This window comes from Phocoena phocoena, chromosome 9 (genome assembly GCF_963924675.1).
Source record: "Phocoena phocoena chromosome 9, mPhoPho1.1, whole genome shotgun sequence".
Classification (NCBI taxonomy): Eukaryota; Metazoa; Chordata; class Mammalia; order Artiodactyla; family Phocoenidae; genus Phocoena; species Phocoena phocoena.
This window is the reverse complement of record NC_089227.1, coordinates 68921169-68948979: the sequence shown is the minus strand read 5'-3', so window position 1 is coordinate 68948979 and position 27811 is coordinate 68921169. Positions and strand designations below refer to the sequence as shown.

General features: G+C 40.8%; 1 protein-coding gene across 1 annotated transcript in view; it reads left to right on the top strand.

Moving 5' to 3' along the window:
• The window catches only part of DOCK4 (dedicator of cytokinesis 4), a 274676-nt gene that overhangs the window by 11990 nt on the left and 234875 nt on the right, over positions 1–27811 (top strand). Inside the window, 3 exon segments of the mRNA XM_065883569.1 lie at positions 2478–2626; positions 10413–10497; positions 17454–17605. Coding sequence (XP_065739641.1) covers positions 2478–2626; positions 10413–10497; positions 17454–17605 — 386 coding nt within the window.

The window sequence follows — 27811 nt, the reverse complement described above, 5'->3', positions numbered from 1 at the left end:
CCCCGGCTGCATGAGATTTGACTTATATTTTCCTTATGTAATTTCTTTGACTCAAGTGAACTTTTCTTTCTGACCACAGAGTTCCTCAAGTTTTTTTTTTTTTTTTAATTAATTTTTTAATTGAAGTATAGTTGATTTACAATGTTGTTAGTTTCAGGTGAACAGCATAGTGATTCAGTTATATATATGTATATGTATGTGTGTATATATATATATATATATACACACATACATATACATATATATATCCTTTTTCAGATTCTTTTCCATTATAGGTTATTGCAAGATACTGAATATATAGTTCCCTGTGCTATACAGTAGGTCCTTGTTTATCTGTTTTATATATAGTAGTATGTGTCTGTTAACCCCAAACTCCTAATTTGTCCCCCCCACTTTCCCCCTTTGATAATTGTAAGTTTGTTCTGTGTCTGTGAGTCTCCTTCTGTTTTGTAAATAAGTTCATTTGCAACATTTTTTTTAGATTCCACACATAAGTGAAATCATATGATGTTTGTTTTTCTGTGTTTGGCTTACTTCACTTAGTAGGATGATCTCTAGGTCCATCCTCCTCAAGTTTTTCCTGATCTTCCCTGCTTGTTCTTTTATATGATCTAAACAGAACCCACCTCTCAAGATCCACCAAAACTAACAGCTCTAAATCAAGGTATTTCATTCTTCAGCTGCTGGGAATACGTAGTGCAGTCTCAGCCGTTGTGGTTGGGAGCTTACACCAGGTGAAGAACACAGACACTGACCAGTGACTTAAAACATTATAGCACCTTTGTAATGACTTGTATGGGAGTGTATAACGTGAGTAAAGAGTGAGAGGTTATAGAAGAACAGGCTCAAGAGAGTGCTCTAGGAGTTGAGAGCAAGATTATTGATATCTCAGGGGATCAGGGATGGTGTCATGGAGAATCCTTCTTGGCCAGCTGGCACATTGCCTAACCTGCACAGTACATGAAAATGCTTTTCCAGTCACCAAGCATTGATAAAGCAGAAGATCCATCACTACTTTTTACCAAAAAAAGAAAAAAAGAAAAAGACCATCTTTACCCATCACCCAGAACTTGGTATTTCTGGCAGCTTATCTCTGTAGAGGACTTTAGATGAACGATCATCTCAATACTTTCATACCACTATTCATATAGCCTACTAATAATTTTTGTAGAAAGTAAAAGCATCGCTTCTTCTTAAGAAAGATGAAGGGTTGATGCAAGATGAAATGCTTATAAAAGGTTTACCCTAAATATCTCTGGGGAAGAGACATACATTTAGATTTTGATAAAGACACAATATTTATAAGAGGGTTTATTCTGAATCAGAACATTAATGATAACAGCATTAGTAGCAGCTGTTACTTACATGATATTTATTCTGGGCCAAGCATTGTTCTCAGAGTTTTAATATATGAAGTCATCAATCCTTATAGCAAGCCTATGAGATAGGTACTATGACAGCCATTCTACAGATAAGAAAAGAAGCACAAAGAGGTTAATACACTGCCAAAGGTTTTTCAGTCAGTGAAGGGCAAAATTTGAATGCAGATTGAGGTAGTTTGTCTTTCAAGTCTGTGCTCTTAATCAGTGTACTATTGGGATCTCTTCACAAATGTTATCTCTAATCCATAAAATAACCTTACAGGAAGTTAGTGCTGTGCCTGTTTCACAGATGGCAAAAGCCATACTCAAAGCCTATAAAACTAGTGAGTGGCAAAACCAAGATTTGAAGCCAGGAGTTTAACCTGTCTTTTTTCCACCTAAGCCTCCTCGCTTGATGAATTTCACAGGAGAATAGCCTGAATTTACGTGAATGTTCAACAAGTAAGAAAGAAAACATTTCTTTTTAAGTCTAAATACTGACCAGATAATAGCAGTGAAAATTCATCAATGAACGAGTGTGAGAGCCCTCTGTGTACCCAGCTTCTGATGGGAACACAGTAAAGCATTAAGACCAACATGTAAGAAGTAATTGGAAAACTGTGTTTTCTGTTGAATTGGCTTTAATTACATGCAGGCATACTTCAGAGAAGGGGAAAAAAGAATGTGAGCAAGAGTTGTAAGGGGAAGATTTCCTGAGGGAGGTGGAAGTCGGATGGAGCCTTGAAGGGTAGTAGAATTGGATGGAGCTAAAGAAAGAGGATTTGAGGTGGAAACGGAAGCAGAGTAAGTAAAGCCAGAGACCAAGCTTGGGTGTGGAGGCTTAGTGAGGACCCTGGGACACAATGTCTGTGTTGGGGAGTCTGAGAAGTGAAGTTGGATTCTTGGGCAGGAGAACAGCATTGTGAAATGGGATGAAAGCATGTAGAGCAATGAGTGCATTTGAGGACCCGAGGGGAGAGTTTGTCTGTTAATGGAGAATCTGTCCACAGAGTGGCCAGCACACAGAGGGTAAGCAGGACTGCCCCCCATTTCCTTTGTGGTTACCCCGTGTGTCAGTGACTGACCATTGAATTTCCGCATTTGTGTATTTCCCAGAGAAATGAAGGCGATCTCTTCCACCGGCTGTGGCACATCATGAATGAAATCCTGGATCTGCGGCGGCAGGTGCTTGTGGGGCATCTCACCCATGATCGGATGAAGGACGTGAAGCGCCACATCACCGCCCGCCTGGACTGGGGCAACGAGTGAGTACTGGCCACTGAGGGGGTGGTCTCTGGTGGCTGAACACAACAGATGTGACTGCAACACAGGTGTGAGCCACTATGCAGTCATATCTCTGGAAGACACCAGAGGAGGCTTTTCCATCTTTCCCCTTTGGGGGGCTTAGTGCAAACTCTCACTAGTAGAGTCAGGAACTGCATCCTCTAGGGCTGGTGGGGGTCCCAGGACATTGTCAGTTCTCTACTGCCCTGTGTGCTCTGACAGTATGCAAATGCTCATGAAATACAAAGTGTTCACTGGGGTCAATCAGACAGGGCGTCTGCTAAAAATTCATCTTGTTTCAAGGCTTTAGGTTTGGCATGTGAATTTCCTTCTAGATATATTCCTCTTCTTTATTGTGGCAGTAGGTCGTTGGTGTAATCTGGAGGGATACCCTAATGCTAATAGCTTCTGTTAAAAGTCTTCGGGCAGGTACCCTGGGTGGGAGGGGGGCGCGCTCTCCTTATTGCCCTGATTCTGCCTGTGTATACATATTAGTCTCTTTGAGGAGCTACTTGGGAGAGCTCAGTAAAAAAGCTGTTCTTGACCAAGATTTACTTTTAAATAAAACTGTGAGTGACTAACTAAAATAACAGCCAAGCACTTTAAATAGTATCTCTAATCACTTAAAGCTCTGATGAAGGCTGATATTGTGCTAAGTATGAATGTTAATATATGGGGGAGAAATTAGAATAAACCGGCTTTGACTATGATGTTAGACTTGTATGGGCTTAAGTTTAAGGAAGGTAAATGGTCCCTCGGTATCCTACAAGGTCATAGCCTCCCTCCGTTTCCTCTCCCCAAATCCCCATTTGCTATTTGGACCTTCAAAGGATCTTAGGGCAACAGAATAAAAGAAAAGCAGACAGAAAAAGGAAAAGGCAGTAAAATGTGCACCACAGATAAATTTGCCTCTTGCTGAATCTGGAAAAACTGATCTGAAACGAGAGTGTGCTTCCTCTAACCATAGAAAGTCGCTTTATCAGAAGCCAGTTTTGTTTCCTGCCAAGACGTCACATACTACAGGTATGAAGACGTGGACCCACTAACACATTTTAAACCTCTGTCTCATCCAGAGTCCTTCTGGTATTTCGTTGAGTGAGCTGTGCCATTCATCCTTTTACCCACAGTCGGGAGAGCAGCCCTAATTCATTTATCTCAGGGAGATTTATTCCTTCTGGGGAGTCAAAAACAAGAGCAGGTTTGGAATGCAGCAAGATATTGTACTCGGAACTCTGCTTTTTTACGATGGGAGGCAAATTCCAGAGCCCTCCTTGACTTCAGTTTCCTCACTTGTCGAAGGAGTAAGTTGAGCTAGAAGAGGTCCAAGGCCCCTTTCCGCTCCAGGGCAACATGATTCAAAGCACATAGCACTTCCTGAGAGAGATGATTTGCCAGCCACATGCATGGAGCCTCCGGTCTCGCTGTGTGAGATGGGGTAGCACTTTGAGGGGTGGATCTGGAGACTTTTTTTTTTTTTTTGCGGTATGCGGGCCTCTCACTGTTGTGGTCTCTCCCGTTGCGGAGCACAGGCTCCAGATGCGCAGGCTTAGCGGCCATGGCTCACGGGCCCAGCTGCTCCGCGGCATGTGGGATCTTCCTGGACCGGGGCACGAACCCGTGTCCCCTGCATCGGCAGGCGGACTCTCAACCACTGCGCCACCAAGGGGAGCCCCTGAAGACTGTTTGACCATGACTTAGGCTGCCCATCTTTCATGTGTTTTTTGTTTGTTTGTTTTGAGAAAACTTTGAGCTTTCTCTGAATTATATTGGCTCTTAGTCATTGTGCTGATCCTCCTTTAAAAGACTAGTTTGTAAATAGGAAGAAAGTTGGATGAAGTTAGCTTATCAAAAATAGCTTAGAAATATAGAGCAGGCAAGAAGATGATACTTTTTCAGTTTTAGGAAGGAAGATGATGACATAAAGAAGGGAAAGGAGGGAAAAACATTGGTTATGACTGAATCATGGCTCAGTTTGGACTCATGTAAGTTCTAGCTTGTACTTTGGGCAGTTCTTTGGCTAATTTATGGTAAGTTGGTAAAACATTGATGCATGAAAGTGAGCAATATAATTTATTTAGATCATCCTCAAATTCATGAATTTTCTGAGGTCTCATTCTGTTTCCTTTGAATTTCTTTGACAGCTTATTTAAAATGACTTACAGTTTACAGATTGTGCATTTACTGTATTCCTTTAAATATAGTTTTCTTACTGAATGGAAAAGCAAAAGTGGAAAGCAAATTCAGATAATTCTCTTGCATATTAAACTAAATTGTTCTGCAAAATTGTTTATCAGCATGTAGATCTCAGGATGAACATAAGTGAAAGATGTGTTCAATCTCAAGTTGTATGTCAAACTGTTGAAGAGTGGTGAAGAGAAGCCCTCTAGATGGAGGAAGCTTCAGGGGAGGGGGGAGGGGAGGGGGAGGGGGAGGAGATAACCCATCTTGTTCCCTAAAGGGGCCATCAGAAGAAGTGTTCTCGCCTGGAAGCCTCGAACAGACTTAAAATAATAGCACCTGTCTCGGTTCTCCGTAGAGTCCTGTGCTGTCCTTTGATTTTCCTGTGATAATGATACAGGAGAGAGTACCCATTCATTCTTCCTTCCTGATGTCCCAAAGCAGTTCAGTGACTGAGTTAATATAAAACTAACCCCCCACCCACCCATTTCCCTTGCTGGCTTCCCATGTCCTAGGTCCTCTCCTTCCATCCTGTTCCTTCCCTCTTTGCCTCATTTCTTCTTGTTTTTTAGAGCACTGTCCTGATCCTCTTCTGTGAGCTTAGAAGCCTCACACAGTGGGAGGGTTATCCTAAGGATATACCTAGGAATTAACAGAACAAAATAGAAACATATCAAAGTCTCTTCACACAGCTAGGACTCCAGGAAGCCAGCAGAAGTTGAATAATCCAAGCCTTATGAGAGGAAGAGACTTGCAGATCACCAGCTCCTGGGGCCCCAAAGCTGAGGAAGGTTCTGGATCCCACACCTACTCCAGACCTCTGCTGCTGGAGTTGGTCTTAACTCAGTCATTCTGCAGTGATGTAGATCACTTGTCCTTCATGTTTCTCAGATGATTGATGCTATGTGAATTTCTAGGTTCTCATTGACAGCCAGTATCCGTTATTCATGTTCAAACTGAGCATTTTATACCAGCTGTTCATGAGCTGCTGGCCAGTCCAGGGATTATTTGTCCTTTGGTCAGGTGCCTACCTGTGGGCCAGTCAGGTATGGCTCGGGAAGGGGAGATGGTCAGATGACTAAACTACTTCAGCTGCCCCCTGCCCCTCCCAGAAGAAAGTATGGTAGGGCAGCTTCTCATGGAACATGACACAGGGAAGGAGGTAAGTGCCATGATTCACGTGTGTTGTATGCAGGCACACTGCAGAGATAGGTTCAGTTCCAGACCACCACAATAAAGCAGGTTCGGTTCCAGACCACCGCAGTAAAGCGGATATTGCAATAAAGCAAGTCACAAAATTTGTTGACTCCCCAGTGCATGTAAAAGTCATGTTTACACTGTACTATAGTCTATTAATGTGCAATGGCAATATGTATTAAAAATATACGTATCTTAATTTAAAAATACTCTATTGCTAAAAAATGTCAAAACAATTAAGATAGTGACATCAAAGATCATTGATCAGAGATCCCCATAACAAATGTAATAATGAAAAAGTTTAAAATATTTTGAGAGTTACCAAAATGTGACACAGAGACATGAAGTGAACAGATGCTATTAGAAAAATGGCACAAACAGGCATGCTTGACACAGGGTTGCCACAAACCTTCAACTTGTAAAAAAACGTAATATCTACAAAGTGCAGTAAAAACAAGTTATGCCTATATCCTCTTTCCTTTGCTAGATAATCTTTCCTCAGCAATACTCACCTGGTGTCTTCTGATATCTTATGTTGTAGTGCAGTGGTCCTCTCTTGGGATGGGATGGAGAATGGGGAACAGACCCTATCAGAATCCCCTGATGAGGTATAGCAAGGGGGATTTATTAGTCTGCTCAGGCTGCCATAACAAAATACCACAGACTGGGTGGCTTAAACAACAGACATTTATTTTCTCATAATTCTGGAGGCTACTAGTCCGTGAGCAAGGTACCAGCAAATTCAGTTTCTGGTGAGTACTCTGTTGCTGGCTTGCAGATGGCTGCCTTCTTACTGTGTCCATACAAGGACAATCTCTGGAGTCTCTTCTTCTTCTAAGGACACCGGTCCTGTTGGATTAGGGCCTCACTCAAATGACCTCACTTAACCTATATTATCTCCTTATAGTGCCTCTTTTCAAATATAGTCATATTGGGGTTAAGGCTTCAACATACAAATTTTGGGAGGACACAGTTCAGAAACTAACAGGGAGACATGGGCATTTTGAAAATGAATTACCGAGTTTGTGCTTTGAAAGTTCAACAAAAATTAGAGAATGGGAGTGTGATTTTTAAGTTTGTTAAAGAGAAACATAAGTGAAGAAAAGTGAGAAACTGTTTTAGTATCTAAAAGCCAAGTCCTACCGTCAAGAGGGCCACAGTCTTGTAATCTTAAAACCAACAGTCCCTCAGGGTGGCTGGGGAAGTACCTGGCTTGAAGTATGTGCTGAATTAATAAGAGGTTTTTACTTATGAAACCTCTAATGAGGTTTTGGGGAGGTCACAGAATTTTAGGATTTTTTTTTTTAACATCTTTATTGGGGTATAATTGCTTTACAATGGTATGTTAGTTTCTGCTTTATAACAAAGTGAATCAGTTATACATATACATATGTTCCCATATCTCTTCCATCTTGCGTCTCCCTCCCTCCCACCCTCCCTATCCCACCCCTCCAGGCTGTCACAAAGCACAGAGCTAATATCCCTGTGCCTTGCGGCTGCTTCCCCCTAGCTATCTACCCTACTACGTTTGTTAGTGTGTATATGTCCATGACTCTCTCTTGCCCTGTCAAAGCTCACCCTTCCCCCTCCCCATATCCTCAAGTCCGTTCTCCAGTAGGTCTGCGTCTTTATTCCTATCTTACCCCTAGGTTCTTCATGACATTTTCCCCCCTTAAATTCCATATATATGTGTTAGCATATGGTATTTGTCTTTTTCTTTCTGACTTACTTCACTCTGTATGACAGACTCTAGGTCTATCCACCTCATTACAAATAGCTCAATTTCGTTTCTTTTTATGGCTGAGTAATATTCCATTGTATATATGTGCCACATCTTCTTTATCCATTCATCTGGTGATGGGCGCTTAGGTTGTTTCCATCTCTGGGCTATTGTAAATAGAGCTGCAGTGAACATTTTGGTACATGACTCTTTTTGAATTATGGTTTTCTCAGGGTATATGCCCAGTAGTGGGATTGCTGGGTCATATGGTAGTTCTATTTGTAGTTTTTTAAGGAACCTCCATACTGTTCTCCATAGTGGCTGAACCAATTCACATTCCCACCAACAGTGCAAGAGTGTTCCCTTTTCTCCACACCCTCTCCAGCATTTATTGTTTGTAGATTTTTTGATGATGGCCATTCTGACTGGTGTGAGATGATATCTCATTGTAGTTTTGATTTGCATTTCTCTAATGATTAATGATGTTGAGCATTCTTTCATGTGTTTGTTGGCAGTCTGTATATCTTCTTTGGAGAAATGTCTATTTAGGTCTTCTGCCCATTTTTGGATTGGGTTGTTTGTTTTTTTGTTATTGAGCTGCATGAGCTGCTTGTAAATTTTGGAGATTAATCCTTTGTCAGTTGCTTCATTTGCAAATATTTTCTCCCATTCTGAGGGTTGTCTTTTGGTCTTGTTTATGGTTTTCTTTGCTGTGCAAAAGCTTTGCAGTTTCATTAGGTCCCATTTGTTTATTTTTGTTTTTATTTCCATTACTCTAGGAGGTGGGTCAGAAAGGATCTTGCTGTTATTTATGTCATAGAGTGTTCTGCCTATGTTTTCCTCTAAGAGTTTGATAGTTTCTGGCCTTACATTTAGGTCTTTAATCCATTTTGAGCTTATTTTTGTGTATGGTGTTAGAGAGTGATCTAATCTCATACTTTTACATGTCCCTGTCCAGTTTTCCCAGCACCACTTATTGAAGAGGCTGTCCTTTCTCCACTGTACATTCCTGCCACCTTTATCAAAGATAAGGTGTCCATATGTGCGTGGGTTTATCTCTGGGCTTTCTATCCTGTTCCACTGATCTATCTTTCTGTTTTTGTGCCAGTACCATACTGTCTTGATTACTGTAGCTTTGTAGTATAATCTGAAGTCAGGGAGCCTGATAACTCCAGCTCCTTTTTTTGTTCTCAAGACTGCTTTGGCTATTCGGGGTCTTTTGTTTTTCCATACAAACTGTGAAATTTTTTGTTCTAGTTCTGTGAAAAATGCCAGGGGTAGTTTGATAGGGATTGCATTGAATCTATAGATTGCTTTGGGTAGTAGAGTCATTTTCACAACGTTGATTCTTCCAATCCAAGAACATGGTATATCTCTCCATCTATTTTAGGATGTTTTTAAAATACAAAAGTAAGAAGGCTTTGGTTGTATAATTGGAAATGCCATGCAGGAAGGCTTCCGTATTAGAGAGAGTAATGATGTGGAAGGGATGTAGAGCAAAATATCCTCAGAGAATTAAGTGTGAGACCCGGAGTGGGATAATTGAGGGGAGTCTGGTAGAGAGACATCATGAAGCCTTTGGGATAGTTGTGATGGTTACGGAGATGAGTAGAATTATACAGCCTTGACATCAGTGTAGTAAGGTGGATGCCTGGAGAGGAGTATGTTATCAAGGTCACTAGAGGGAAACTGGCAAGATTATACTCATTTTCCTCTGTCCATGGTAAGACATCACAAATCCGATACCATACTTGGTCCCACTGAGGCTGGATATAACGTTAGAATATTTCTTAGCATAGTAATTCACGTATCAGTCACAGTGAAACCTGATGTAAGAGATTAAGCCATTTTTGCTACCCCAGGCGTAGACCTATGCTGTCCTAATTTCTGTCCCCTGCCTTTACTGAGTTTCTCCTAATGACTGACCCCAGAACTTGCTATGAATAAGGACCATGCATGTGTTGCCAGAGATTCCTATTATTAATGTGTTAGCTCTGGATATAACTAGGAATTTTGGTGCCAGGTCAAATCCTAAAGGCTACATTTCCTTCTCCTCAACTCTGTTTCTAGAACAAAATTATGTCTATCTCTAGTTTCCACCCCAGTACAAGGAGGAAGGGTTTCTGTGGTAATAGCTTGTAGGGTGCTAAAGGTTCCCCATCATAGATTACCGAGGCCCCCAGTGACAGGAGTGCTCCACCAAGAGTGCCAGCCCATTCCCACCCGACCCCATTTACTTGCCTTTGTCATCTTCTGTTTCTCAAGTTATGACCGGTATTCAGCCTAGTCACTTACTCCAATCACAGTGAGAGGTTAATATAAGGTAAAAAATATGGGTGAGAGAAGCATGGTGGGTGATATATCGAATGTTAGGGTGATACAGTAAAGATAATTATTTTTTTTAATGTATTTTATTTTTTGGGGGGTGTATGCGGGCCTCTCACTGTCGTGGCCTCTCCTGTTCTGGACGCGCAGGCTCAGCGGCCATGGCTCACAGGCCCAGCCGCTCCGTGGCATGTGGGATCTTCCTGGACCGGGGCACGAACCCGTGTCCCCTGCATTGGCAGGCGGACTCTCAACCACTGCGCCACCAGGGAAGCCCAAAGATAATTATTTTTAATATATCCTATCAAGGTAACTCTTCCACCAAATGTTTGCAATCTGTTTTCTAGACAACTGGGACTGGACCTGGTGCCTAGGAAAGAGTACGCGATGGTGGATCCAGAGGACATCAGCATTACTGAGCTCTACCGATTGGTAGGTATAGGAATCCTTGGCTCATAGCCTCACTGCTAATTTTGTGGTTTCCATGACACTCTTCATACTTGCTTGATTTTGTAAGAACAGGATGTTCCCGGTTTAATTTGGAGCAAGTAAAGAGAATTGAGAGCTGAGGTGACCATGCCCCAAGTACAAAACTGAGATAATTTACCCACCTCAGAATGCCCTGACGTTCCTACTGAGCCCTCAATGCCCAGGCACTAGGAAGTAAAGAAGTTTGAAGTTTTATTTTGCAAATCTTTGTACTTTGCCTAGTCTAGTGAAATCTTTGTATTTTGCCTAGTCTAGTGGAATGGTTACAAGTCATACATATTTATCTGTTCTGTTTCCGGATATTGTTGTGACTAATGGTTTCCAGTTAGTGCTCACCAATATGTTAGCTCCCCTCCCTGCCCTGCTATCACTGTATGCACAGACTCCTGAAAGTATCCCTTCCTTGCTCTCCAAATGCTAGACTTATCCCCCACCTCTCCCAAACCCCAGGCCATCCCTAAGTGCTGAAGCTTGTTAATAATCCTGAGATATTTGGTCATCTTGCCCATTGTGGCATCACCCATGACTTGAGTTTTTTGTCTAGTTACATGGTAGGTTGAAGTCCAGTTATTTACTTGGCATCTAGGTTCCCCAAGTCTGGTCCCATCTGCCTTGTTTTTTTTTTTGGCTGCGTTGGGTTTTGGTTGCTGTGCGTGGGCTTTCTCTAGTTGCGGTGAGTGGGGGCTACTCTTCATTGCAGTGTGTGAGCTTCTCGTTGCGGTGCTCTTGTTGCAGAGCACGGGCTCTAGGCACATGGGCTTCAGTAGTTGCAACACGCTCAGTAGTTGTGACTTGCAGACTCTAGAATGCAGGCTCGGTAGTTGTGGCACACAGGCTTAGTAGCTCCGCAGCATGTGGGATCTTCCCGAACCAGGGCTCGAACCTGTGTGCCCTGCATTGGCAGGGGGATTCTTAACCACTGCCCCACCAGGGAAGTCCCTAGCCTCGTATTCTTTTTTTTTTCTTTGCGGTACACGGGCCTCTCCTTATGGCCTCTCCCGTTGCGGAGCACAGGCTCCGGACGCACAGGCTCAGCGGCCATGGCTCACGGACCCAGCCACTCTGCAGCATGTGGGATCTTCCCAGACCGGAGCACAAACCCGTGTCCCCTGCATCAGCAGGCGGACTCTCAACCACTGTGCCACCAGGGAAGCCCCCCTAGCCTCGTATTCTTAATATTTGTATAAAGTTTTACCTAATCTCTAGATACTCACTGAGCTATTTTAAAACCTCAAATCAAAGAAGCCAGTATCCCAGGCGTTTCTTTGCTTTGCTCTAGTTACCACTGCATCTTACCCCACGTTCCAAGGAGGAGTGACTGTGGAAAATAGCTGACTCCTTTTTGGAAGATCCTACCTCTCTGGGGATAGCTTCCCAAGCTTAGAGTATTCTTCATAGCATTGCAGATTATTCTTGACCTGAAATTATCTGAAAAACGTGGTGGAAAAAATCATCAGTAAATCCATCAGGCATATGTCTGATTTGAGAAAGCAGTTCTTAATACCGCTTTCAGTTTTCCCCTTCATCATCAATCTGTTCAGATTATCTACAGCTCATTATTTCCGTTGGAATAAATTCCGTTTCTGTGGAGAATTTCCTTTGCTTTACGTTGAGCTTCTTGAGGGTGATGTTTCATGCCGCACCCCTCTGTGGCATCAGTGCTAAGCAAGGTATCAGGCCCAGAGCAAAAACACAGTTGAAGGTTGGTTGGAGGGAGGAGGGCAGAGATGGAGGAAGGGCACACAAGGAGAATATTCGCAGTAAAAGTCACCACTAACTCTTAGCTTATGTAACAAACAAAATCTCTAGAATTGATTTGTCAGCGACATCCTCTAATGGGACATTTTTATTATAGTTTATTTAACTGTTGGGCATCAGATTTTGTCTCTCACTTTTGTTTTAATCTCTCACTCAATTTTAAGTTTCTTCAGAGTGGGCACCATGTCCTATATTGATACTTCCTCTGTTATGTCCAACATAATCTCGTTCAGTGATTTGCACTTAATAAGCAATCACTTAATGATTTTGATGTTACTACGGTATTATGAGAAGACTATGGGCATAGATCCAAAAAACTAGGTTTAAATTTCATCTCTTCCTTCCACCAGCTCTCTGATCTTGGACTTACTGCTAAATCTTTCAGAGCTTCAGTTTCTTAGTCTATTAAATGGAAAAATAATTCTAACCATGTTTGTTAGGAAGGTTAAATAAGAAATGCATGTAAAATGCCTTTCTTTGACAGACAATGTTTGCAAAGCACCTAAGCATTCAGTCAGTTTTCATTCCTTTGTCATCTTTATTTCATCCTTATTAAGGAGGTAAGATGGCAAGAATAATGGCAGCCTTATGTGCTAAATCTTAAGATTAGATTTGGCTGTGTTCAATGAAATAAGTAAATAATAGAAGCTTAGACATGATGGAAATTATTTCTCCTTTACAGTATGCAAGCCCAGAGGCAGAAGTCCTGGGCTTGTTTGTGGTTTCATGGTGTCAGAAGCAAAAAAAGTCTCCATCATCAAGGATACTTCAAAGTACAACATAGCTGCAAGAACTCTAGCCATGACCTTGCTCTCCTGCTTTAAGAAGGAGAAAGATTTCTCTCAGTTGACTCAACTATTTTAATGAGCCTTCCTGGAACTACCACACAATACTTGCACTTACATTTCGTTGGCCAGAACACAGTCACATCCCCATATTTAGCTAGGGATGTCAAATATTTGAGAAGCAACTAACAGTGTCTGTCACAAATATGTTTTATTTTCCCAAGTTTGATTTTGTATGCATGTGATTTTATCTCCTTTTTACTTAATGTCATATATAGGATGGGAAATTTATTTCATCTCTTTGAACATTCCGATTTGTTAGTTGTGGCTGTTGGGAGTGTTATATTGATAAGATTCTGGGGTCTCTTCCAGGCTGTGATTGATTAGCAATGACTGCCATTGGAGGGGGTTTTTCATATTTTATAGCTCAGAACCTAGTCCACAGTCTTCATTTGACAGATGAGGAAAATAAAACATTGTAATTTTACATGAAATTGTAATTTCTCCTCCATAGTGATTGCATTTTACTGCTTCTAAAGCAAAGACAATAGCCCAAGAGAACCCCAAATGATTATAAGCTTCAGAAGGACATGTTTTTTCTTTAAGGCAGCTTCAAGTTCCTATTTATGTCCTGGCCCAGCAGTAATCAGGTTCTCTGTAGCACTGGCCCTTTTCTCTATGCAACCTAAACGTGACTGATTGTATTGACTTTGCCAGGGGGAGTTGGCAGGCACCACCACCAATCCCTTATGGTGAAGGTGGGAGTGGGGTGGTGACTTATTGTCACTCCTAGATCAAGGATCGTGGCATGGAGGTAAAATGCCCCAACACAGGATGCTGGATTAATTGTTGCCACTTCTCTTTCTTTACTATGTCTTCTCCCCGTAATATTTGAAACACAGGTGTTTGCATCTTACAAACTCCCTACTGCATCATTAGGAAAAAAATGTCTTGTTTTGGGTTTTTGATAGTTCTGTTAGCAGATCTTTCTCACCCGATTTTGTTCATCTAAGCAGTAAAATGCGCTAAACCTCACTGTGTTGACATATGTCCCGTTGGAAGATATGGTTTACTGCCAACAACCAGAGCTCAATCCTTCTGTAGTAAAGAGGACTTTATTGGCTGGGTTCTCTGGTTGTTTGGGCATGAGGAGTATCTTTTTAGGAACCTTTCTTGGTTTTAATAAGATCAGGTTAGCTGCTTGCTTTGTGATACTTAGTGGGTAGGCCAGTGGTTCTCCAACAGAGAACAGGGAACATTTGGCAATGTCCGCAGACATTTTTGGTTGTCACAATTGGGGATGGTGGGGAGTGGGGAGAGGTACTACTGGTATCTGGAGAGTAGATGCCAGAAAAAGACGTTAAACATCCTACCAAGCCCAGGACAGCCCCACGACAGAGAAATTACCAGCCCAAATTGTCAGGAGTGCTGAAGGTGCGAACCCTGGTGTGGACCATTCACCCAGTAATTAATGCATTAGTGAGGGTTAATAATTTGTATCACTTTAATAAATCTTCGGAATGCATCTGTTTCTTTTCCTAATCAAAAGCCTAGTTAAACTGTAAGCACATTTAGAGTCACTGCTAGGTGCCTTTGTAACCATAAATTATTTCAGAGATGGATTTTTGTCTATGTGTTAAAACTACCAAATCATAGTTCTTGAAGTGTGGACACACCTTTTAAATTTTGCTACTGCAATAATATATTCACAGAGAGATTTTTTAGCAGTTCCCAAAAGTAGTGAATTACCAAAAGATAAAGAAGACATCCTAACCTATGTAAGTTCAAATCTGTCTCAGGCATGGCAGGATGGTGGGTGAGGAAGAGAGGAGATTTCAGTGCCATTTGTGACGGCCCCTGTCACGCGTACAAAGGGTAGAATTAAGTAGGCTTATTACTAGCATGTGTGCAAAGACCAAGGCAGTAATTATACAAGAGACGCAACAATACGTTTTTCACTCTTCTAGGATTTGCATCTCTCTGCACATGATTTCAATCAGTGATTCTCAGCCCTCATTGCACATTAGAATCGCCTGGGGAGCTTTTAAAACTACCACTGTCCAGACCCCCATCCCCTAGAAATTCTAATTTAATTGTTCTGGGATGGGACCTGGGCATAAGTATTTTTTAAAAGCTCTCTTGGTGATTCTAAAGTGCAGCCAAGGTTGAGAACCACTGATCTAGATAGATTGGATTCTTTGCAGGAATAAGGGAGCTAATTTTTCTCCTCAGTTTTTCATGAATGTCATGAATGATGCTGGGAACTTTGCACTGTTTGAAGTAAAGACCAGACATCTCTTTGAGGTCTGTTCTATTCATAATGTTTTTATATCTTTTTTTCCAGCTCTAGCCTTTAGTAGTTATTCGTTTCTTCCTAGCAGTTTGCGCATTGTTACCCTGAACTTTTAAGTAAGTCAGTAAATAAGTTAGCAACTTCAGAAAATAAAAAGCTTGAGAAGTTAAAGAGATGTAGTTTTATGAATGCATTATGTTTCCTTTGCCCTGTTATAAAGGATTTTTAAAGCCCAAAATAGAGCAACCCTCATAGAAAAAAAAGACAGAATTATGCTTTTTTTCTAGTTAGAATATTTCTCTGCAGAAAGCCTTTTCTAGTCATTATGGCCAACACATACCGCAATGCTGAGGTCAACTTTAAAAGAAAATGCACTTACTCTTCATTTTCACAGAGGCGTGTCCAGTGTACCTGCTGAGTATACAATAATTATAGATGCACTTGGTTAATTGCATTTTTTTAGCTGTCTACTTTTCAAGTGGTTCAATTTAAAAAATAAAAGCATGAAAAAATTCTGGTGATTTTATGCTGTTGCATCTATACTTGTACATGGCATTTTTTTGCATTCAAATCTTAGTCATTAGTTATTGAACTATACTTAGAAACATAAAAAGATGGCTAATGTAGACATAGAGTTCTGTACCTTAGCCTCAACAAAGGCTATGACTCCTTTGGAGTTAATCCCTGAGCTATTAATATATTTTTTTAATTGTCAAGTGATCCACAAGAAGTAGCCTCTTTAGTAGTCTGTGTTATGAAAGCAATACGCTTACACATTCTTAGCACCTGTTCTGTTAATTCACAGCCTTTCTGTATGTTTTCCCTGTGCTCTTACCCTGAGTCAGTTCTGCTCACACTGTGGTCCAAGAACTAGCTGGGCCGTGTACTGCTTGTAACTGGCCCAAGTACAAAAATGGCGAGTAAACGTTTAGAAACCTTTATAACATTTTGACATTGCCATGGCATTTTTGATATTTTATGAAAATATCAATCTGCAGTAGGTTAGGCAGAAAAACCAACCTGGTCCTTCACTGCAGGTAGTTTGAGAAGTACTGTCCTAGATGGTTCATAATTCCTGCTCACTCTTTCGCTCTCAGCTAAAGTGTCATTTTCTCAAGAAACCTTCTCTGACTGCCCAGACACAAGTCAAATTCTCCATTCATCACAGTTGTAGTTTTCTATCCGTTTGTGGGACAATTTTGTTGATGTCTGCTCCCCCGAGTAGGAAAGCTCTATGAAGGCAGGCTGTTTCTATGTTTACGCATCATTGCATTCCCAGTGCTGGGCTCATAATAGATACGCAACAAGTATATGTTGACTAAATGAGCATTCTCATGTTCTCCTCATCCCTGGAAGCATGGGTGATGCCTTTCCTTCCTCAACTTGTGGGAACTCTTACTTCCGGTCCCGCCTCCCAAGTATAGCCTAGGCTAGCTGTATTAAGGACGGAAATAAGAGATGGACACAGACTCTGTTCCTGCCTTTAGACCCCTCACTGGCTTTCTTAGGTCTGCTTCCCTGTAGCTCTGCAGCAAGTTAGAAACATTTTCTTGCTCTAGTGATTGAATATCATTTGATACTGCCAGCCTCAGAAAACTACCACAAGTTTGAAATTTAGTATGCTTTAAAAGAATTTTTAATTATGAGAAATGTGAAGTCATAGCTACATTATTCAGCAAAATGATCAGCTAGATACAATTTAGTCTGATTTTTAAAAGATGGCTAATAATTTGTTCTCACCCTGGGAGTTGATGAGGGACCGATAGCACCCTTTGAACTTCACGCTGCCTGAATCTACTCAGTGAGTTGATATCATTTTAACATTAATGATTAAGAAACAAACCTTAAAGCAGGATTCCTTGATGGTCTGCAAACTTCAGTTTTTTATTTTAGTAGTTGGGAGAAAATTTGGAATTTAACATCCAACTAGATACCAAATACACAACAATAACAACAACAGAAAGCACAGGGCAGCATAATCACACCATAGCTAACTAGCTTGTTGGGTTCCATTATCTAATTCGGTCCATGCTGATCATGTTTTTTGGGGGGGTGTCATTCAGATGGAGCATCGACATCGGAAGAAAGATACCCCAGCGCAGGCCAGCAGTCATCACCTCTTTGTGCAGATGAAAAGCCTCATGTGTTCCAACCTGGGAGAGGAGCTTGAGGTCATCTTTTCACTCTTTGACAGTAAAGAGAATCGACCAATCAGGTAACTGCATGTGGAGATATGACTTGAACTTCTTAATGTTGGAATTGTGGATGTTTGCAACTGGCAGGCTTCAGGATATATGACCTTGTACATTTTTCCTCTATCAGCCTGTTTTCTCATCTGTAGAACTCTGAATTTCTAAGCTGCCTAACTTCTGGGAGTTTCCCCGAAAATTAGATGAAATGATGCATGCAAACGTTTTTTGAAAAACTCAAAAGGGCTGTGGAACCATAATTATTGTTAAATGAAAGTATGTCATTGATATCAGGTCTGTTATTGGAGTTATTTTGTATTAATAAAGCAAGGAGGACATAATATCTCTAAAATCTGAAGTTTGTTTATCAAGTTCAATACATTGTATTTTTCAAATTTTCAGTAAGCAATTATATTATTCTTACCCTGTCTGCATCAAATGATATTGAGAACAACTAAGTACTTGGAAACCTTCCCATGAGAGTTTCAGAGCTGGGAAATAAACAATTTTCACCTACATTTTTCTTCTTTCTCTGTCTTACCTGTTGTGGTTCTCTTATGGCAAGTTTTCAAACTTTAGGAGAAACTTACAATGGACGTTTTGGTTGTTATCCAAAGGTCTCAACTTTTTTTGAGACTTCTTTTATGTTTAAAATTTTTTAAGTCTTAAAGTTGAGCACAATCCACACCCTCTTTTACACTAAAATGTTTAAATTTGAATTTAGAATTAAAATTGTACCACAAATTACACATAATTGTACCACACTTTAAAGAAATAATACTTACTGAAATGAACGTTGACAATTTTAAGCAACAATGAGCCACGTATATTGTTTTGTAAATATAAAATAATCTTGGAGTATTTTCTGGTAAAAAAAAAATCTTTTTCTAGGAAATATGTGTGAAGTTCATTTTTAGTGCATTTGTAGCCATAAAATCTTTGGTGAATTAACTTATATGTTATTCATTACCTACTAGAAAGTGTACTTTCTATTTCTTGACAGTGGCCTGTGTCCATAGAATTTTTTTAATTTTTAAAATTTTATTTATTTTTGGCTGCATTGGGTCTTTGTTGCTGCGTGCGGGCTTTCTCTGGTTGCAGCGAGCGGGGGCTACTCTTCGTTGCAGTGCATGGGCTTCTCTTGTTGCAGAGCACAAGCTCTAGGCGCTCGGGCTTCAGTAGTTGTGGCACGTGGGCTCAGTAGTTGTGGTTCGTGGGCTCTAGAGCGCAGGCTTAGTAGTTGTGGAGCACGGGCTTAGTTGCTCCGCGGCATGTGGGATCATCCCGGACCAGGGCTCGAACCCGTGTCCCCTGCATTGGCCGGCGGATTCTTAACTACTGCACCACCAGGGAAGTCCTGTGTTCATAGAATTTAAAGGTGGTGGTTTTGTGCAGCAAGGACAGGGTTTATGAGGTGTGGAAATAAAAATGGTAATTCAGTTTCAAAATCGACTTTATATACTGTTGGAGAAAATGAATCAGTGAGTTAAAAAACGCTTCCCAAATCAACACCACTAAAAAGGGAAGATAAAGGCCTGAGAAAAGGATTCAAGTTACAGCTTAGCACTGGCTTTAGACATGTGAAAGATTATTTAGAGATAATGCCTGCTTACATATTGAAGTGTGTGTTAGAAAGCTTGGTTTCCAGGTAGTGTAGTTTAACCAAAGTCTTCATAACATTGTCTGTATAATGTATGGTCTCTAAAATATTTAACAAGCTATTGTTTGTTATGGATTGTAACAGGGAGAAATGAGGTCACTCTTTTGCTCATTCCTTTTCAGCTAACGTTTTTGAGGAATATACATTCCCCTTTGCCACTCAAATTGCATTTATGTAGGATTAATATTAGCTGGTCTTTCAGTTTTGTCTTGTTACAAACATTTTCAGATTTTCTAACATGTTCTTTTAGGTTTTGATCGACAGAATTCCCTTTCTTTTATTCCTACTTACTTGGTGAAAGTAGGAAAATAACCTGGCTACAGAAACCCTAAAATACTGTTTTTGTGGTCCCTAGGTTCAGGCCGGGAGCTGGGCCTTTTACCTGCTCTGGATGTGGTTGGGCTGCCTTATATGCCTGCCTCCCTCCTCTGCCCTCCTTCCCCCTCCCGGTTTTTTCCCCTCCACCCTCTCCCCCTCCCCTCTTGCTTCCCTTTTCCCTCCCATCTCCCTTTCCCTCTGTCGCACACACCTGATACAGAATGACCCTAGGAGAAATCAAGCCTGAATTTCTCTCCCCTGCTTCTACTCACTGAGTTTGGCCATCGGCTCTCACCTCCCAAACTCATAATCACTATAAAGGTGATTGACAAAAGAATGAGTAAGCGTGAAAACACCCACTTACTAGGTGTTTGGAACCATCTCAGATTTCTTTTCTTGACTCTCTGAGGCCTCAGATAGTGCAGCGATTATTCTTGTAGGGAGTGTTCAAAACCTTGCTATGAGTAGCTCGGATTCACACTGCACAGGGTGGTGTCACCATTACCTTTTGAAGAGGCCTTAGGATGCACAGATCTGAGGACTGGGCTTGATTCTTGTCTCTGCAGTTGACTGCTGATGCCCTGATCCTTTCACCTACCTCTGTCTTTTCCTTCATCTTGAAACTGGTGACAAGTCTTGCTTCCCTCACTGCTTCTGGCATAGCTGATGAGTGTAAAGTATTTGGATCTTCACAGAAAAAGGTATTATAAATGCAAGATATGATTTTTGAGGCATTTTTGTGTTTCTTCTTATGTGCAACAATGAATGCAGTGTGGGATATGGGGGTATTTTTTTTTTTTTTTTTTTTTTTTTTTTTGTGGTACGCGGGCCTCTCACTGTTGTGGCCTCTCCTATTGCGGAGCACAGGCTCCGGAGGTGCAGGCTCATTGGCCATGGCTCACGGGCCCAGCCGCTCCGCGGCATGTGGGATCTTCCCGGACCGGGGCACGAACCTGTGTCCCCTGCATCGGCAGGTGGACTCTCAACCATTGCGCCACCAGGGAAGCCCATATGGGGGTATTTTAAAATCAACTCGTATTACTTTTTTAAACTTCTATTTTAGAAAATTTCAGATGTATAAAAAAGTAAAATAGTATCGTGAAGCTTCACGGACCTGCCACCAGTGACAAGAGTGATTGACTCAGGGCTGATCTTGTTTTAACCACATCCCTTTCTAGTCCTCCTCTTTGCCCCCAGCTTATTGGAGGCAAATCCCAGACATCAAATTTTCATATGTAAATATTACAGGGTGTACCTCTCTGTTTAAAAAAAAAAACAAAAGGGCTTCCCTGGTGGCGCAGTGGTTGAGAGTCCGCCTGCCGATGCAGGGGACACAGGTTCGTGCCCCGGTCCGGGAAGATCCCACATGCCGCGGAGCGGCTGGGCCCGTGAGCCATGGCCGCTGAGCCTGCGCGTCCGGAGCCTGTGCTCCGCAATGGAAGAGGCCACGACAGTGAGAGGCCTACCTACCGCAAAAAAAAAAAAAAAAAGAGGTACTATAAAGAAATTGCCACCCACAAAATAAATATTCCCTTAACATCATCAGCTATCCATTTCCAGTCTATTCAGAGTTCTGCTGTTGACTGATGTATATTGTTTTACAGATTCCAAATTTGGAATTTGGAATCTACGTGATCCAAATAAAGTCCATCCATTGCATGGCTGATAAGTTTGCCAGTCACTTTGCAGCTGTAGTTTCCTTTTCTCTCTCCTTCTTAAATTCCTTATAATTTATTTGTTGAAGAGAATGGATAATTTGATTTTTTATTTCTTTTTCAGCATTCGAAGTCCAATCCAAACCATAAAATTTACTAGGCAAAAGATGGTATAGTTCAGGGAATGCGTTTGTTGTTAAATAGAATCATTAGTGCTGTAATTTACAGAAGATAAAATACAATCTAAGTGTAATCTTTATGGTGTTGCCCTGACCATTAATCACAGGAAATTACCTTGTCCAGGTACAGGTGGAGGCACAACATGTACAAACCCTGTAGAAGTTTGATTAGGAAAGATAGATGTTTATTCCTCTCACAAGGCAGACAACTGGCTAGGACTTTTTCATTTAACTTACCTCCTCTAAGTAGCAAACCGCCAGGATTTTACTGAGCACTAATCACCTGCCAGACTTTGTTCTAAATGCTTTAAATATATTATCAGCACTGATTGTTTAGGTGAGGAAGCAAGGCACAGAAAGGTTAGGGGACTTGCCTAAGTTTATAGACAGGCAAGAGGCAAAGCACAGAGCTTCAAGCCAGTGATCTGGCCCCAGAGTTTGCCCTGTGAACACCCCCTTCCTGCGTTGGCCTCAGCCACGTTCCTCCTCAAGGGCTTCAATATTTGTCTGAACGTTTCCATCATTGAGCAGGATTTTATTGCCCAGAGAGAGATCTTCAGAGACTGATAGCCCTAATAATAAGTTGTTATAAATTATTGATAGTGATAACACTGAAACTAATATAGGGCCTCAGAAATATCCTATGCTATAGAAATTGGTTTTTCAAATTGAGTCCTTCTCAAGATACTTTTAAGAATAGCAAAAAAGCATCAACTCTTACTGTGTGCCAGTGATCAGAATCTTAGATTCAGTACTTGGAGATGTCAAATGCAAAAGGAGTCAACACGTGAAAATTACCCCCTCTAGTTCACTGTGTGGAGAAATGAAGCACATGGTATTTCCTCAGTACCAGGAAGGGTACGTTTCCTGACAGAGACTTAAAACAATTAGTCATCGATGTTGAGCTGTGTTTAGAAAGCCCATTAATATTATTCGAAACAGCTTCTGCCTGAAGGTGACCTAGAATATTAAGCCTCTGACGCATGTTGCAGACACCTGTTACTGTACCAGAAAGATGCAGGCATATTCTGACAGCATCTTGCTAACATACACCTACCTGTACTTCTTTTCCTTTTCTCCTTCCTCATTTGTTCATGTAACAGCATCTGCCCAGACAGAGCCCCTGGCAGGTACAGCTACTTTGGACTCAATTATCATCAGAAATCATCAGAAATAACATTATTTGAGTGAGTTTTGCACAGTCTTTGACATGATTTCTCACCATAAAAGATAATTTCTTAGTTAAAAAAAATGTTTGCCAAATTAAGTTTTATTAAGTTTTATATGAGTAAAATATTTTTAGAGAGCATCTATCTGGTTGAAAGTTTATAATTTCTCCAAGCTGTAAGGGTATAGCTAGAAGAGTCAGGGAATCATTTCCCTAGATAGCATCTGTAATTTCATTTTATTCAGTTCTATTCAGTTTATTTAACTAACACATATGCCATATAACACAACCATGTGCCAGACACTGTTCTAAGCTGTTTAATAAATATTAACTTATTTATCCCTTGTAACAACCTTACGAGGTAGGTAATATTAATACAGTCTTCGCTTGGTATCCGTGGGGAATTGGTTCAGGACCTCCCTCAGGTACCAAAATCCACAGATACTCAAGTTCCTTACATAAAATGGCATAGTATTTGCATATAACATGCACACATCCTCCCATATACTTTTAATCATCTCTAAATTACTTATAATACCTAATAAATACTATTTAAATAGTTGCTCTTTGAAACTTTCTGGAATATTTTTTCCTGAATATTTTCTATCTGCAGTTGATTGAATCTGCGGATGCAGTACCTACAGATACGGAAGGCTGACTATATCCCCATTTTTTATCGATGGGGAAAGTGAGGCACATAGCGATTAATAACTTGCCCAAGGCCACACAGCTGGTATATAGTGGAGCTGTATTTTAACATGCAATCTGAGCAGGCATCACTGTTCTTAATCACTTTCCTATACCCATTCTCATAAACTTCGATATTAATAGTAATCTGTTTTCTTCCACAACCAATGTTTTACTCACCAGTGTATAGCAAGGGGTCTGTTGAGGGATTTTCCTTTTGTTTTGTTTTTTTAAGAAACTGAAGTGGAAGAGGCTTGAGCTTATTAAGAATTGACAGGAAGGATCCAGTAACCTGGGAGAGGTTACACTCATGGGAGAGGGGAGGTCATTGCTGGATCAAGGTCCCTTAGAAGACATCAGGAAACAAGCTTGAAATTGCAGGTGGGAAGATCAGCCAAGGACTGGAGAAAGGGCGAAAGGGCAGAGAGTGGATGTGCATAAACTGGGGTATAGGACTGGGAATATCAGGGGAGAGGGGATTTGTATAAAGAAGTCAAACCACAGGTTTGGTTCCAGACAACTGAAATAAAGTGAGTATCACAATAAAGCAAGTCACAGGAATTTTTTGGTTTCCTGGTGCATACAAAAGTTATGTTTACACTATACTATAGTCTTTGTGTCTGAAAAAAAATGCATATCTTAATCAAAAAATACTTTATTGTTGGGCTTCCCTGGTGGCGCAGTGGTTGAGAGTCCACCTGCCAATGCAGGGGACACGGGTTCGTGCCCCGGTCCGGGAAGATCCCACATGCCGCGGAGCGGCTGGGTCTGTGAGCCATGGCCGTTGAGCCTGCGCGTCCAGAGCCTGTGCTCCACAATGGGAGAGGCCACAGCAGTGAGAGGCCCGCGTACCGCAAAAAAACAAAACAAAACAAAACAAAACTTTATTGCTAAAAAATGCTAACCGTCATCTGAGCCCTCATCTTTTTTGCTGGTGGAGTGTCTTGCCACCAGCAAGACATATGGATGGTGCGGACTGATGAGGGTGGTCGTCACTGAAGGCTGGGGTGGTTGTGACAGTTTCTTCAACTAAGACATCAGTGAAATTTGCTGCATCAGTTGACTCCTTTTTTCCATGAACGATCTCTCTGTAGCATGCAATGCTGTTTGATAGCATTTTACCCACAGCAGAACTTCTTTCAAAAATGGGAGTCAGTCCTCTTAAACCCTGCCTTATCAACTAATATATAATATTATAGATCCTTTGTTGTCATTTCAACCATCTTCACAGCATCTTCACCAGGAGTTGATTTCATCTCAAGAAACCACTTTCATTGTTCATCCTTAAGAAGCCACTTCTCATCCTTTCGAGGTTAAATATGAGATTGCAGCCATTCAGTCACATCTTCAGTCTCCACTTCTAATTCCAGTTCTCTTGCTGTGTCTACCACATCTACAGTTACTTCCTCCACTGAAGTCTTGAGCTCCTCAAACTCATCCATGAGGGTTGGAATCAGCTTCTTCCAAGCTCCTGTTAATGTTATTTAGACATCTTCCCATGAAGCACAAGTATTTTCTTAATGGCATCTTGAACGATGAATCCTTTCAGAGGCTTTCAATTGAGTTTGCCCAGATCCACAAGAGGAATCACTATCTATGGCAGCTATAGCCTTACAAATTGTATTTCTTAAATAGTAAGACTTGAAAGTCGAAATGACTCCTTGATCCATGAGCTGCAGAATGGATGTTGTGTTAGCAGGCATGAAAACAGCATGAGTCTTGTTGTACCTCTCCATCGGAAATCTTAGGTGACCAGGTACATTGTCAATGAACAGTAATATTTTAAAAGGAATCTCTTTTTCCAGGATACTAGGTCTCAACAGTGGCCTTAAAATATTCAGTAAACCATATTGTAAACAGATATGATGTCATCCAGGCTTTGTTGTATCATTTATAGAGCATAGGCATAGTAGATTTAGCATCGTTCTTAAAGGCTCTACAATTTTCAGAATGGTAGACAAGCATTGGCTTCAACTTAAAGTCACCAGCTGCATTAGCCTCAAATAGGAGAGTCAGCCTGTCCTTTGAAGTTTTGAAGCCAGGCACTGACTTCTCCTCTCCAGCTATGAAAGTCCTAGATGGCGTCTTCTTATGATATAAGGCTGTTGTGTCTACCTTGAAAATCTGTTGTTTGGTGTGGCCACCTTCATGGATTACCTTAACTAGATCTTCCGGATAACTTGTTGCAGCTTCTACATCAGCACTTGCTGCTTCACCTGGCACTTTGATGTTATGGAGACGGCTTCTTGCCTTAAACCCCATGAACCAACCTCCGCTAGCTTCAAACATTTCTTCTGCAACTTTCTCACCTCTCTTAGCCTTCAGAGAATTGATGAGAGTTAGGGCCTTTCTCTGAATCTGACTTTGGCTGAAGGGAATGTTGTGGCTGGTTTGATCTCTGTCCAGAACACTAAAATTTTCTCCATATCATCAATAAAGCTCTTTTGCTCTTTACCTTTCATGTGTTCACTGGAGTAGCACTTTTCATTTCCTTCAAGAACTTTCCCTTTGTGCAGTCACAACTTGGCTAGCTGGTGTGAGAGGCCTAGCTTTCAGCCTGTCTCAGCTTTCCACATACCTTCCTCATGAAGCTTAATCGTTTCTAGCTTTTGAGTTAAAGTGAGAAACATGCGGCTCTTCCTTTCATTTGAATGCTTGGAGGCCACTGTAGGGTTATTAATTGTCCTTATTTCAGTATTATCGTATCTCAGAGAACAGGGAGGCCTCAGGAGAGGGAGAGAGATGAGGAACATCTCATGATGGTGGAGCAGTCAGATCATACACCCAACTTGTATGGGCGCAGTTCGAGATGCCCCGAAAGAATTGCAGTGGTAACAACAGAGATCACCGATCATGGGTCACTATGACAAATATAATAATAAGGAAAACGTCTGAAATATTGCTAGAATTACGAAAACCTGACACAGAGACCTGAAATGAGCAAATGTTGGAAAACGGGCGCCGATAGACTTGCTCTTCACAGGTTTGTCACAGACCTTCAATTTGTAAAAAATGCAATATCTGTGAAATGCAGTAAAGCGAAGCACAATCAGATGAGGTCTGCTTGTACTTAGCATCTTATGCTACAAATGTTTCTTTCAGCTTGCATTTAAAATTGGATGTTGTACTATTTGGTGATAGAAATAGTCGTAGCGTTTATGTTTTTCATAGTCTGTGCAGCTGTGGATGTGTGTATTCTTATCTTTCCTGTGTTGACATATTAATATGTTAGTTAATCTACAATAGAGTATAAGTTACATGGGCCAATGAAAATGACATAGTCCACTTGTTGACTATTTCCCTTATAACTTTCAGTACTTTGGTTAGTGCTATATTCTAAGTTTCAGGACTAATCTGTTACCGTATTTCATTCTCATCAGAGGATATATTTAATAGGACCTAAGTTCCACCAGTGAGCCCTCAGCCTAGTATAGGGCTGCTTATATACGTGTAAGCTGTTGGCATGGGCTTCTATTTGAGAAAATAGCACAGAGTAGTACTTCTCTAAAAAGTCTTATCCTGGTGATTAAATACAAAAAGGCTTTTCATAGTAATTAAGTTCAGATAAAGTTGACTTTCTTGCTGGTACCTTATTCACATACTTGACTGAAGTTATGTGCTTTTTCTATCATCACACAGTTAAACTCTCCATTTTCATTAAATGCTTCATTTCCATATAAATTTTATATTGCCTAAAATTACCTTCTTTTTTAGTATATTTCAGTTCTGTCATTTAAGAAAAAGTAGTGAATATTATTGGTGAGGCACAGATTTTTTTTTTATATGAACTCTTTCTGGACTATATCTGAATTTTTCTCCATCCTCAAGACTCAGATCTTGTATCTTGTGCAGATACCACTCTATAGTATATAAGTGGCCAGGCTCTAGAGTCAGAGGATCTGCCATTGCCATTCAGTAGCTACATCAGCCTGGGCAAATTAATTCATGTCTCTTATGTCTGTAATTTAGCTGCTAAAAGAGGATAATAATAGTACTTCTCTCATGGGATTATTTGAGGATTACATGAGATAATGCATATACTTTTTAGTCTAATGCTTGACACCGGGTCATTGGTCAGTAATTATAAGCTATGATGATGATGATTAAAAACGGGAACTGTACTTTAACATAACCAGAAATGATATGTGGTGTTTGGTCTTGAATTCTTAAAGAAATCATACAGTCTAAGGAATTATTATTAATTTTTAAGGTATGTGTTATTATAGTTATATAAGATTTAGAGAGACTAGTAAACAGGTCGAATGGCATCAGGGATATGATTTGCTTTAAAACACTTTAGCAACAGGAAAAAAAAAAGAGAAAAACAAAGAAAAAGCAAAGGGATAGGCGGAGCGGTGTGACAGAATTGAATGGTTGTGAATTCCTTGTGACAGGTCTATGGGTGCTTGCTTTACCTTTTAGCATATAGTATGTATGGTTAATGAATTACCTCCTTAAAATTATCAATATTTTATGCGTGTGGGCAGGAAAGCCATGAGGGCAGGCATTTTTTTCAATCTCTTCGAAAGAAGACGGGTTTATTAATCTGGTCTAGTCACTAGCCC